This window comes from Cibotium barometz, chromosome 60 (assembly GCF_041138505.1).
Source record: "Cibotium barometz isolate CiBa-2024 chromosome 60, ASM4113850v1, whole genome shotgun sequence".
Taxonomy (NCBI): Eukaryota; Viridiplantae; Streptophyta; class Polypodiopsida; order Cyatheales; family Cibotiaceae; genus Cibotium; species Cibotium barometz.
In genome coordinates, this window is record NC_141105.1 from 34023451 (window position 1) to 34038041 (window position 14591).

General features: G+C 47.8%; 1 protein-coding gene across 2 annotated transcripts in view; it reads left to right on the forward strand.

Moving 5' to 3' along the window:
* Positions 1–14591, forward strand: part of ARP7 (actin-related protein 7) — a 65768-nt gene that overhangs the window by 28217 nt on the left and 22960 nt on the right. For both annotated transcript variants that reach the window (XR_015265227.1, XM_086794000.1), the window contains exon 4: positions 8451–8683. Coding sequence is in view for 1 of the 2 variants with exons in the window: in XM_086794000.1 (XP_086650126.1) it covers positions 8451–8683 (233 nt within the window). In the remaining variant the exon portion in view is untranslated. The remainder of the gene's footprint in view (positions 1–8450; positions 8684–14591) is intronic.

Consider the following 14591-nt stretch of genomic DNA (forward strand, 5'->3'; position numbering starts at 1 on the left):
GATCTGAGTGTGGGCATGGGAATGGTGTGAAACCATCCCCATGTGGGCCAGTAAGGCTCAGGCTGGACCCACCAGCCATGGAAGGGCTGTAGTACAGACCTAAGGCAAGAATAAGGCTATTTTCAGGAGCTTACAGCCTTCATAGGGCTGTAGGGCAAGTATGGGGCAGCCCATACAGGCTGCCCAGCCCATAGATTCTGGGCAAAGGCTATGCCCAGCCTTCTAGAAGCAAGCACCTACCTCCCCAGCTTGCTAGGAAATTTATGCAGAATTTATTAGGATTTATTTGAGCATTTAATGCTGAATTTACTCAGTCGTGGGACATGGACTGTTTTTCAGCTGGCCGACTGCTCCTGAGGAGGAGTATAAATAGGGGAGGCCATAATCCCATCATTCATCTCATAATTCACCAAGTGCATCAAGCAAACAAGGGCCAGGACAGCCAAGAGGTTGCTAACGCAAAGGGGTGAAGGACTGAAGGTCAAGGGCAGGTTTTCCAGCCAAGAAAAGGTCAAGTTTCTGTATTTGTTTTCAGATTTACATCATTCTAATAAAGCAAATACACCATCCGTGGTGGGGGCCCTACAGAGGGTAATTGGGACCCAATACTGTGTCCTCTCCATCTCCCCTTTCTCTCTCTATTTTCTGCACATCTCCTTTCAGTTTGTGCGTTAATTCCGTCGCGAAAAGAGTGCTGATTTCTGAGTTTTGAAGTACCGATCCTTCTCTGAAGCTTCCGCATATAACAGTGGTATCAGAGCCTACTTCAAGGACAAAGATTTAGCAAAGAAAACCAGAAAATTTTTTCGCTCGTGTGGTTGGTTTTTAGACGCCGGTGGACTACCCCGTTCGGAGTGACTCCTGTCCCTCGAAGGACGGTTGGTTTTTAGCCTCCAGAAGCCTCCGGAAGTCTCCCACACAAATAGTGGATGGTCAGATTGCGTTCCGGAAAGGAATTGCATTTTCCCGCTATGGCGAGCTTTGGCGACGAGAGAGAACCAGAACCATGGGACCAGAGTGCATCAGGCAGCCCAGCTAGGGCACCCGGCTTGAGTGTCACAGACATGTTCCAGCAGATGATGCGAGCAATCGCAGACCAGACAACCAAGTTGGATGAGCAGAAGGCGCGGATTTTGGCTCTGGAGGAGCGTTCTCGCTCCCCAGCGTCGCGTTTTCCATCTCCTCCTCCCTCTCCTTCCGTATCCCAGATACCAGATCCTCGTCACAGGGATCCTCTCGCGGGGTCACAGCCGCAGCCAAGCTCCTTGCTTGAGATGCAGATGCGTGCATTGGAGATTCGACAACGAGAAGACGACGCCATGCGACGAGTGGAACACGAGCGTTACCTCCGAGCTTTGGACGCCAGATTGACACCGGCGGCGCCCTCGAATCATTTTCCCGAGAAAATGAATTTCAGTAAGTATAATGGTAAACTCGATCCCACTACTCTGTATTCATGGTTACATCAATTTGAAGCTTACTTTGCCGCAGTTAGGAAAACAGATATTGACAAGGTGATCTTAGCTAGTGTGTACTTGGAAGGTGAGGCCATTCCTTGGTGGACTCAGTGGGCTCATGCCCACACCAGAGCAGGTATGGCAGCTTATGTGTGGGACGAGTTCGTCCGCGACCTTAAGCAGCGGTTTCTACCGCCCCACTACCTTGAGCGACTCGAAGACGAGTTCAGGGGAGCGCGTCAGAACGCGCAACCAGTCCTTCAGTTTGCCAATAAAATTTCGACCTTGTGTCTGTAATTAGGCTTATCTGATACGGACAAGAAAGGGCAGTTTTTGTATGGCCTGGACACGCAAATCCAATGGGAGGTGCGTATGTTTAGGCCAGCCACCTTTGAGGACGCACTCTCGCTTGCGCAGAGTGCAGAAATGAAACACAATTGTGGCAAGCCCAAGACTTCCCAGCCGGCTTCTCCCAAGGCTAACGCCTCGGGGGGCAAAAGCCAGAACCAGACGGGGTCTTCCCCAGGACAGAGCCCGGGAGCCTCTGGCTCCAAGAACTCGAACAATGCGTCTAAGCTTACTCCAGACCAAAAAGCGGAGGCAGGCAAGACAGGTGGCAAGTTGAGTGCTGAGGAGCTTTCTCAGTACAGAAGGAGGGTAGATGTTTCTTTTGTCACACAAAAGGACATACTTCTCGGGATTGTCCGAAGAAGCCTCCAAAGGCCGTCGCCGCCTCCACAGCTTCCGTGGTGAGCACAGCCCCCACACAGACCCCAGTGGCTACCCCTAGTTCTTCAACCCCCGGTGCTTCAGTTGGAGCAATTATTAGCCGGGAGCTCGAAGATAAGCAGAAGGGTGCCCATGACCAGGAGTATGAGCGCAACGAATTGCTCAAGTCCTTTGGCTACATAGGTGGCCAGAGAGTCATCGTCTTGTTTGACAGCGGCAGCACGGAGGATGTGATCACGGAACAGGCCGCTAGGCGTGCCCGTTTCGAGCTGACTCCGGTGGACAAACAAGTTGAGGGTTTTAGCACAGGTATGACAACGAGCGTCAAGTATGAAGCTCTAGGTGCTAAGTTAGTGATTCAGGGCATAGAGTTTGTGCGTGACTTTATGGTTGCCCCTCTTGTAGGAGCAGACATAATTTTGGGTATCCAGTGGTTTCACAAGTTTCTTCCTGATGTCAAGTGGGACAAGCACACGTTCCAGATCGATCGGAATGTGTCAAACACCCCGGTGACCATTAAGTGTGAGCCAGGTATTCCAAACTTTCCGCTCATAAGCCACTTGCAGGCTAAGCGAGCAGTCAGGAAAGGCGCACAATGTGTGATGATTTACATCCAGACAGCCTAGACGGTGGCCAGTGCTTCCGAGAAGTACTCGGTACTCCATGAAAAGTTCCAGAAGATTTTTCTTCGGGACAGTCTCCCTCCCCAGCTCCCCCCGTCCAAACCGGAGGATCACAAGATTGACCTCCTCCCTGGCTCGGAACCCCCGAGCAAGTTTCCGTATCGCCTTTCTAAGGCAATGGAATCGGAGTTGGACCGCCAACTCCAAGAATTGTTGCAAGCTGGCTTCATCCGCCCAAGCGTGTCGCCATTTGCAGCACCGATCTTATTTGTCAAGAAGAAAGATGGGTCTTCTCGGTTGTGTGTCGATTATCGTGCACTCAACAAGCTGACTATCAAGAGCAGATTCCCGATGCCTCGAATTGATTATATTCTCGAGAGGTTGAATGGAGCTAAGGTGTTCTCCAAACTGGATCTAAAGAGTGGGTACCACCAGGTACGGATTGTAGAGGGGGACATCCCCAAGACAGCCTTCCGTACAGAACGGGCCCACTATGAATTTGTGGTTATGCCATTTGGATTGACGAACGCCCCAGCTACATTTAACCGCATGATGATGTGTATTTTCCGGGAGTTGATTGGAGTGTGTGTGTTCATATTTCTGGACGACATACTCATATTTTCAGCTACAGTTGAGCAGCATGACATTGATGTGGAGAAAGTCCTTAAGTTGCTGGAAAGCAACGAGCTCTATGTCAATGAAAAGAAGTCAGAATTTTATCTGTTCCAGGTATATTACTTGGGATATATAATTAGTGCCAACGGCATTCGACTTGATCCGGCTAAAGTGGCCGAGATTGTTAACTAGGAAGTACCTCAGACCGCTTATGACATTAGATCATTTGTGGGTATATGCCAGGCATATTCCACCCACATTGACAAGTTTTCTGATCTCTCGGCAGACCTCACCGATCTGCTAAAGGGAGTGAAAACAAGAAGGCAAAAGATTCGAATGACTCCACGAGCGTTGGAGGCATTCCAGAACCTCAAGGTGGCTTTGTCAGAAGCGCCTTGTTTAGCCCTTGCCTCGTGGGACGAACCATTTCAAGTGATCACCGATGCGAGTAACATCGCAATTGGAGGTGTATTGCAACAGAATGGTCATCCAGTAGCTTACATGTCTCGTAAGTTACTGCCCGCCGAAAAGAACTACTCAGTCTATGATCGTGAACTCCTAGCAGTTATTCAGGCCTTGAAACATTGGAAACATTTCCTGTATGGCCGTGACTTCGAGGTTCGCACTGACCATCAGGCATTGCGCTGGATTCAGACGATGCCAAGTGCACAGTGGAGTGATCGACAACACCGCTGGAGTCAGATATTCCAGCAGTTCGGTGGCATGATTGAGTACCTTCCAGGAAAGGCCAATCCAGTGGCCGATGCTTTGAGCAGGAAGGGACAAGTATCTGCGATTCAGACCACTAGACTTGACCTTGTTGGTACAGGACTAGAAGACATGAAGCACACGTACGCGGATTCCGAGGAATTCGGGACACAGTGGGAACATGCATTGGATGCCACAGGACCATGCCATTTTCTGATACGCGATGGTTGGCTTTTCTACAAAGGCCGACTATGTGTCATGAAATCATTCCGGGCAGCTCTTCTCCATGATGCCCATGACGCCATTACAGGTGGTCATAGGGGCATGAATTCGACTCTGGAGAAATTAGAATGGCAATACTATTGGCCAAAGATGAGGCGTGATGTGTTTACATATGTACAACGCTGTGACATTTGTCAAAAGGTGAAAGCTCCTCGTGGAAAGAAGATAGGGTTGTTACAGCCTTTGCCGATTCCTGAGGGTCCTTTCCAGGACATTTCGATGGACTTTGTCACAAATCTGCCTCCCAGTCCGAGTAAGCGTAATGCGCAGTGTTTAACTATTGTTGATAGGTTCAACAAATTTGTTATGCTTATTCCTTGGAGGGCCAATGTGACCGCCGAGGATTTTGCCCAGCTATTCATTCGGCATTGGTACCCGATTGGTGGGATTCCTAGGACCATAGTGTCAGACCGAGATGCCAAGTTTACCAGTCATTTTTGGAGGGCATTGTTTGAAAATTTTGGTACTAAGTTGAATTTTTCCAGTGCATTCCACCCACAGACAGATGGCCAGACAGAGATATACAACCAGTTGGCCTTTGATGTGCTGAAGTGTTATGTCCACGATCAGCAAGGTAAGTGGGAATCGTTCTTGCCTTTAGTTCAAGCTGTTTTGAATGACTCTTTTTCTTCAGCTATTGGCAGGACTCCATATGAGGCAGCATTTGGAAGGCCTTTCCAGTCGTTGTTAACCAGGACTTCGTCTTCAGTACCGGAGGCGAACAGAGTGACGGAGTCTTACTAGGAGATCCTAGAGTCCGTTAAAGACAGATTGGCTAAAGCGCAAGAGGCCTACACTCGACAGGCCAATAAAGACCGAAGGGACATGAAGTTTTCGGAAGGGGATTGGGTGTATCTTCGGATTATGAAGCAAAGATTGAAGCAGGTGGGCAAGCGATGCCCAAAGTTGTCTTTCAGGAGCTTCGGACCATTTCTCATCCGGAAAAAGATTAATGAGGTGTCTATGCAGTTAAAGCTACCTCCGAGTTGGACTATGCACGATGTATTTCATGTCAGTTGGTTAAAGCCATATGCAGGTCCACCCCCTTCAGAGGTCAAAGACGAAGCGGAACCAGACATTATTGATGAAGCAGAAGTAATGGTTCCAGAACAGATCCTTCTGCACCGTTTCAAGCATGGCTCAGGCCGAAGACTACGACAGTTTCTCACGAAGTTTCAGGACCGAGGAACTCATGAAGCGGTATGGCTCGACAAAGAAGTTTTCGAAGACTATCCGGCATTATTGACGGATTATTTGGAGGCTATGCAGCTTTCGTCAAGTTAAGCAGAAGGGGATGTCACGTGCATCCCGCACTTGGATGCCACGTAGACATTTCTGTACAGAAGGTGCAGGACCTGGGATGGTGAACTGGTCCCATGTGAGCCCAGTCCGGGACGAGTCAGCCATGGATCCATCTCAGTCGTCTGAGGTCAGGTGTGCATTGTCCTGCACATGAGTCCAAGGTCAGGTGTGCACTGTCCTGCACATGAAACAGTGCCAGTCCGCGCTGTGAGTCTCCCTCTAGAATGATGTCAGTGGTTCTGTGTATCTGGTTTGGTACCGGATGCCAGATCAGTGAGTAGATTAGGTTTAGGACAAGGGGCCAGACCATAGGGCTACCCCGGATCTGAGTGTGGGCATGGGAATGGTGTGAAACCATCCCCATGTGGGCCAGTAAGGCTCAGGCTGGACCCACCAGCCATGGAAGGGCTGTAGTACAGACCTAAGGCAAGAATAAGGCTATTTTCAGGAGCTTACAGCCTTCATAGGGCTGTAGGGCAAGTATGGGGCAGCCCATACAGGCTGCCCAGCCCATAGATTCTGGGCAAAGGCTATGCCCAGCCTTCTAGAAGCAAGCACCTACCTCCCCAGCTTGCTAGGAAATTTATGCAGAATTTATTAGGATTTATTTGAGCATTTAATGCTGAATTTACTCAGTCGTGGGACATGGACTGTTTTTCAGCTGGCCGACTGCTCCTGAGGAGGAGTATAAATAGGGGAGGCCATAATCCCATCATTCATCTCATAATTCACCAAGTGCATCAAGCAAACAAGGGCCAGGACAGCCAAGAGGTTGCTAACGCAAAGGGGCGAAGGACTGAAGGTCAAGGGCAGGTTTTCCAGCCAAGAAAAGGTCAAGTTTCTGTATTTGTTTTCAGATTTACATCATTCTAATAAAGCAAATACACCATCCGTGGTGGGGGCCCTACAGAGGGTAATTGGGACCCAATACTGTGTCCTCTCCATCTCCCCTTTCTCTCTCTATTTTCTGCACATCTCCTTTCAGTTTGTGCGTTAATTCCGTCGCGAAAAGAGTGCTGATTTCTGAGTTTTGAAGTACCGATCCTTCTCCGAAGCTTCCGCATATAACATCTAGCTCCTCAAGATAGTGAGGAGGTAAGAACCGCCTCTTGAGGTCGGTGACGAACTGGTCCTATTTATAATGAGCAACCTCAGGCTTGATGTTTGCCTAGGCCCAAGTAGTTCACCAAGAAATCGTTTCACTCTCAACCCTCTATGTAACAACTTGCTAACACAACCTTTTCTACATTAGACTTGCTACCAGGAGCAAAGGGGCACACCTCAACCTCACCGTTACTGACTCAGTTCAGTTACTCCCCTGGACTGGTTCACTCTTCCATCTTGAACTAAAGTGGTTCACTCTCTTCTCGCAGCATGATATTTCCGTGGTGATCTTTGCTTTGCTTGTACAATTGGAGACTAGGGCTGCTTGTGGTTCCTAGCTGCTCCTTTGATGATGATTACCCCTCCCCCATGTAGCAGGTGAGGATAATTGGATTTCATGGGTGCAGGTGGCACATCGATCCCGCGCCTCTCAAAGTTGCGGACGACCCCTTGTGGTGTCCGTGGCTTTGGGAAAACCACCCACTAGCCTGATCTTAGTGGGATCGAGGGGAGTGGTATTGCCATGATCCTTCCAGCAGGCTGGAGGTGCCTGCATACCCCTTTTCTAGTACACTGCTAGAAGATTGGAGCGATGCATATTTCTTCAAAAGGGGAGTGGATTTGGCATGATCCCTCTAGTAGGCCAGAGGCATCCGCATACCCCCTTTCCCGGTACAATGTTAGACTTAGATGACGTATACTTCTTCAGGAGGTAGATAGCACTGCCGTTGCCTTCTCTTGGTGGTAGTGTTGGGACATCTCACCGGCTTTCTTTTCGGACTTTTAGCTTTGACTATGTGAGAGCTGTCGGTTGCAGAAGATGACCCTCTTCTTGTGGCTCCCACCTCACCGCAGCCTCATAGTATGCACCTGGATAGCCAGTGTAGGATGCCCAGCTTTGTGCAGTTGATGCAGAGCCCTGCATGAGACTTAGCAAAATTACAATAGGGATTGCTCGAAGGCGTAGCAGATTTGGTGGAGACTTCTACGGCTGTTTGTTTTGGAGGCCAGCACCCTCTGTTTTGTCATATGGGGTGTAATGGCCTAGGCGACAGAGTCCGGAGCAGCACTCTGTTACGTGGAGGATGGCACTGGCCTCGCTCTCCACCTTTCCCATGGCCGGATATCGGCCATCTCTGTCTCCACAGTGCCAGTACCCCTGTGGACCCCTGAGACCTAGGAGTGTCAGCATTGGGAGCTCATCATTAGCATCTCTGCCTGGCAGATCTGATGCACCAGATATCGATCGACGGCTCCAGCACTTTGCCTGCAGAGATTGTCCACCACATCACACCCTTTGAAGGCGATGGGAGCGCCTCACAGGCAATTCCAACAGGATGCAGCAGAGACGAGCAACACTTCTACTCATGTGAAATCAGGTCCCTTCTTCAATGTGGACCCGATCACTCCGGTGTGGTTTTCCCCCCCGCCTCCACTTGAGAGCTGTTTGTAGTAAACGTTTTTCTTTCATGAATAATAAAGGATTTTTTTCTGAAAAGAAAAGTAATTTGTTTATAGTTTCGATTCCCCATCCCAGTGAAGATCTCCAAGCTTTAGGAGCTCATCTTTCTCTTTTGTATGCTCAACTGACTTAATGGTCCACAGGGATTTGCTGTTTGTTTGTGTTCAGATATTGCACCTGTTTGGGAGGGTGCCGTGCAGCATAATTGTGTGAAGAGGATGGAGCTTGGTGGTGAAGATCTTACAAGACTTCTTCTTCAAGAGGTGGGCAGACAGAGTCCACAAATGAAGCTGGATATGGCAACTGCGGAGACATTGAAAGAAATAGCTTCAATTGTTGCAGAAGATTATGCAGCTACGGATGCGTGCCCGGTGGAAGAACACACGTTACCAGATGGGCAGGTTTGTCTTGCTGGAAGTGAAATTAGTACAGTTTTTGACACTCTCACCAGACTTTGGTTTAATTATTGCTTGATGTCAAGGGCAGAAAATACCTTGACCAGTGTATTAGATTCATCTGAAGTTGTTTGAATGCGTTTAAATTATCACCCCCATAAAATAGTTCCAGCTGCCTGAGGTTATCGGCTGCTTTATAAAAGAAACCCCCCATGCAGATTAGCCCTACCCATAGTGTTGACCTATTTATGGCTCCAGTATTGAGAGCCAGTTACAGTGATTGAGCCTGTTTCTACGGGGTAATCAGTATTATGTGGTGTGTTTGCTCCTACCCAGGGTAGGCACGTGCATTCCCTGGAAGATCTAAAGCAACAAACCATGCCTGTATTACTGACAGTTGCTTAACTGGCCTTGCATCATTAATGCATGCTCGAGAGTTTTTGTGAGGGGAAATTGGTGGAGAACCGAGAGCAACTTCAGATAATGGAAAGCCTGTTAGGTATCTCGGGGTCTCGTGCGTCTTGTATGTCCACCATGTGTACGTGTCTGTATGCGTAACCATCCGTATGTGTTTGTATAGGTGTGAACACCTCATGTATGTGTAAGTGTGCCTATATGGGTGTGAACACCCTCTTATCTGGATAAGATAAGTGTGTGCCATGTGTCATGTTCCCATATATGAGTGTGATTTGTGTGAGTCAAAAGATAAGGTTTGCACCCTATAAAAGCATGTACTTGATGTACTTCTCATAACACATCTAATCAATCCAGTTTTTGCCTGTCAAATTTCACCTTTTGGCAAGTAATACATGCACGCACATAAGCCTCAATGTCTTTACGCATGGTTGGCCAAAAGAAATATCTCTGAATCATGCGTGTAGTGGGCATAATACCTCTATGACCAGCATAAGGTGGAGCGTGACATTCCTCCATAACCTTTGGACGTAAATCCTTCACCACGCATAGGTAATTATCCTTCATAAGATAACCCCTCGTTGATAGCATAAGAGGCATGTGAATGACCAGCCATCAAATCAGTCCATATATGGCAAAAATCAGCATCCAAATGATACAATTCTCGCATAGCAGATAAGTTGCCATGAGAGGCCACTGAGACTGCAGCTACATAAGGCCTCCTGGATAATGCATCGGCCACCACAGTTTTCTTTCCTGGAGTATGCACAATCTGAAAATGAAACATGGAAAGAAAGTTTGCCATTCTCATCTGCTTTTCTGAAAGCTTTGTTTGAGATAGAAAATATCTCAAGCTTTGATGATCTGTCTTGACTACAAATTTAGCCCCAAGAAGATAATGTTTCCAGATCTTTAAGGCATGAATTACAGCCAAGAGCTCTTTCTCATAGATATCGATATGAAGCTCAGCATCATGCAAACGACGGCTCTCGTATGCAATTGCATGCCCTTCTTGATTTAGGACAGCTCCTATACAATCACCACAAGCATCACATTCAACTATGAATGACTTGTGCAAGTCAGGAACAATCAAAACTGGACCACATATGATAGCATACGCTTGAGCTGCAAGAAAGCATCCTGTTCTTTTGAAGTTCATTTAAAAGTGGTTTTCTTCTTTGTGAGATCATGCAGAGGAGTGGCAATCATAGCAAAATGCCTTATGAAACGTCTATAATACCTTCTTTGGATACAATATGACCCAGATAATGAATCTCTGAAAGGAAGAACTCACTTTTCTTGGCATTAATGAAAAGTTTATGCTTCCGCAACTCTTCAAACAGCTGAACCAAACCTTTGTCTAAAAGCTCATTTACCTGCTTCATGATCTCTTCTTGTTGTGCAGCACTCACTCGGTATGCGGGTTTGTTAGGTGGAGAACTACCTGGCACAAGATCAATGCGATGATCTTCGGGCCTTTGGGGAGGTAATTCTCCTGGCAATGTATCAGCAAAACAATCATTGAATGCATGAAGAAAATTCAGCCTATCATTAGTCATAGCATCCACATTTTGATGATTTGGCACAAGGCTATCACGAATAAAAACCAAGTACGCAGAAAGACTCTTTTTCATTGCCTTATTAATTTGGATGTGTGATACAAGTGGGATGGAATCCCCTTCTTTGCTAGCATCAATAAAATGCATGCGGCCTTTATGCATAAAAGAAATCATATTGGTCTTGTACTCTTTGCGGGGCTCAAGCTTATGATGCCATGGCTTGCCCAACAATACATCACATCCATTTAGTGGAGCAACTAGGAAATGTTCATTATCAAGGTAGCCCTGGATGTGTATGCACAACTTCCCTATCAATGGGGTAACCTGCACCTCTTTGCCAACAAATGCAGCTTCGGCTTCAATCTGAGGTCCCATGTTCTCAACCTCAATACCCAATGCACCTGGCGTTTGAATGGAGATGTAGTTATCGGTTGCACAGTCATCAAACATGAATAAGGCGGGCTGATCCTTGATTTGACCCCAAGCCTTGCATACCATTCGCTCTTTTGCATCATGACTTGTGTTTCCCTGCACATCAGGAACTGCATGTACATTAGCCTTGGTCTGCTTGTCCTTGTGCTTAGGTTTGTGGTCAGGGCATTGTCGAAACATGTGGTCTTTGCTACCACAAGAAAAGCATTTTCCCTCCTTGGTATATTGCTCTCTTTGCTCCGGGGTTAAGCCGAATTTGTTCTTCCTTGGACCCTGATCTTTAGATGTGGTATTTTCAGCTTTACCACCCTTGTGGGTCTCCCGGAAGTTATTTTTAGGTGGCTGTCCACCTTTTTGCAGATTTGGGACAGCCTTGTCTTTTCCCTTTGAACCGCCTTGATCCTGTTTAAGCTTGAGCACCAATTGCTCCATAGCAAGAGCAGAAGCTGTGAGCTATTGCAAAGTATGTTTCGGGTGCAATTCAATGTCCGAACGATATGCTGGTTGCAGTCCAGAGCGAAACTTCCTCTTTCTTGCATCCTCAGTGATTTGCATAAAGGGAGTTACTTCCAGCAACACTTTCCAGAACTTGTTGACATACTGTTGCACGCTTTCATTATCTTTTTGCTCAAGCCTGTCCCACTTTTGAGTGAGAGTTTGCTCCGCATTTGGTGGCAAAAACTGAGCATAGAATCTATCCTTAAATTCCTTCTTGGTGCAAATGGGATCCTTGGTGATCTTTTCAGTGATCCACCATTGAGCAGCGGTTCCTTTCAAAAACATGCTAGCATGGCGTACTTTTGACTTCTCAGTGAAGTCCTCATCGCTAAAGGCAATGTCAACAGGCGGTTGCCTCTCCTGCACAGCGGCTGCACTTCCTCCCATACAAGTGGCTGCGCTTGTTTTCCTACAGGCTGCTCTGCCTACTCAGCAGGCGGCTGCCACCACCTGAAGGCTACGCTTTTGCTCTTCTACAGTCGGCTGCATCTCCACAGGCTGCGCAAACTCACCCAGGTTGCTACTGTATTGCTGCGCATGCTCTTCTACAGTCGGCTGCATCTCCACAGGCTGTGCATACTCACCCAGGCTGCTGTGTATACTTCTCCAGCCAGGCGACCACAGGCTATGTGTGCCCCTCCAGTCAGGCAGCCTTACAGGCTGTACTGCCAACCACAGAAGGCGTCTGTGTATTCATTCTCCAGCTGTTGTGTTCCTACATCTAGGCAGCTGGCGGCTATACTCTGCAAATTGACGGCTGCTTCTCCATCTCCAGTGGACTGTTCAATCTATCCATAGGCGGCTACTACACCTTCACCCTCCTCCACAAGAAGGTGGCTGTGACCTACACAGCGGGTGGCTGATCTCCTCGGTAGGTGGTTGTGCCTCCTTTCCATAGGCGGCGACTTCTTTCTTCAAGTGGCTACATCTGGTGTCTCACTCAACACATAGATATCTCGAGTATTGGACTTCCATCTGCCATCTTCAAGTAAGTGAATTTTCAGATTTAAGTAAAGTATTTTGTGATAAATCTGATAAGGGACTCTCTCCACGGCAACACCCGTTCGGTGCCGGGTAGTCCAAGCTCTTGGAGAACCACGGTCCAAAGGTGTTGAGATCGGGAGAGCCGGGCGTTATACGAGAGCGCCTGTTTGTGCGTGGTCTTGGAACACCAGTGGGGCGCTCTCCGCGGAGTCCAGTGAAAGCACAGGACCATAGAGATTGGACCACTCAAGTGGTCGCTCTACTTCGAACATCTACTTCGAGCCTTTTATGTTTGGTACTGTATTCATTTGTACATGGACATCATCTGGTTCTTTGAACCCATGGAGCATTGTATTTGTTAAATACTCCCAATAAATATATCATATATTGAGGGGGGGGGGGGGGGGGTTGGCCCGTTCCGGCCCCAGTGCTGGTGTCCATCTATCTCATTTTATTTCATTTCAATTTCAAGAAGTTATTAAGTTGTCCATTTCAAATTGTGGTATTAAGTTGTGCTATTATGCGTGTGGGTGTCCAACGGAGTCTATTCCCACTTGACGGGATCGGTTTCATTGGACAGTTGTTTCCCTCTTCCTAGTGGGGAAACAAACCTGTGTACTGGACACCCCACTTCTAGCACACTTAACACAATGGATAGCCAAGGCAACCCTTTGGAAGTGCCAAATTCGAGGGGTCCATCTAGTGCCTCTCGTGGGTCTGATGCTCTGCGAGGAAGACACAAGCCCCTTGAAAGGGTTAATGATAGTGAATCAAAGGGTCAACTGTCTCGAGGAAAGACAGTCATGCTTGAACAAGAGCCTGATGCAATGAGGGCTGAAATGGAACATATGAGAACTTTTGCAAGCACAAGGGCAAGAGTTAAAATTTTTGCATGAAGATCCCCATGTGCAAAGTGCCATTGAAGCTAGGAAAGCTGATGCAATGGTAGATGTAACTTTTGAGTCCATGGCACGGGAAGTGGGCAAGAAGCCAAGGGAGTTGGCACTTGCCTACCTCCTCCGCAAAGGTGATATCAAAGAGGGGGACGACGGAGAGCTGAAATTCAGAAATCCACCTCGCTTGAAGCATGGAGATCTCGCATCTCAAAGGCTGAAGTCTTTTATGCAAAAGGAAGAGGTGACAGTCACCTCTCGTCATGCGTCTTCCCCACAAGGCACAAAGCCTGACAGATATATGTATGCTAGTGCTCATGGAGGGCATGAAAGTCACATGCATTCAAGACATGTATCTCATGGTAAGGGTGACAGGTCTCCCACTAGAAGAATTTTGCCTTCTGAGTTGTCTCATGGAGAGACAATGCCCTATGCAGGAAAGTCACAGAGTTTCAAGTTCGTGGAGCACATGCCACTGTGCCTCATGAAACTTCTATGACGGCCCATGGAGCCCATGCAGATAGGGCTGCCCCGTTGGATAAGGGGAAAAGAAAAAGAGAAGACCATGAGCCTCATTGCAGAAAGCTCAAGGAATTTAAAGCAGGAGACAAATCTGTTAAGTTTGATGTTTTTCATGGAGAGCATGATGCTTCTAAAGTGTTAGCATTTGTGGCAAAGGAAAGAAGCAGCTTGCTGCTGAATACGCGCAGCCTGAAGCGATGCAGGAAAACCAAGGTGATGAACGCCGGGGATACCTACGATAGAAGTGGTGGCTCCCTTTTGTAAAGTTTGGAGAGGGAGTTGCACGACTAGAGCTGGCTGGCTCCCCACGTTTGCATGTGGGCGGCCAGCTCTTGGGTGGTGTGGGTAGGTGACCATGCACCCACCCCCACACACACACACAAGTCAAGTGTGGCTCCCCACCTTGACCAAGTGCGGGGACACAAAGAACACGAGAGGAATGCTTCCCCCTTTTGCCATTGGGAATGATCTCCATCTGGCCCTCACTATGTATCGGTATGGTGGAATTGTCACCAATGAAAATGCGACCTGATTGTCGTTTCAGATCTTGAAAGAAGTCACGGAAAGGAGTCATGTGCCTGGAAGCACCACTATCAAGAATCCATTGTATCC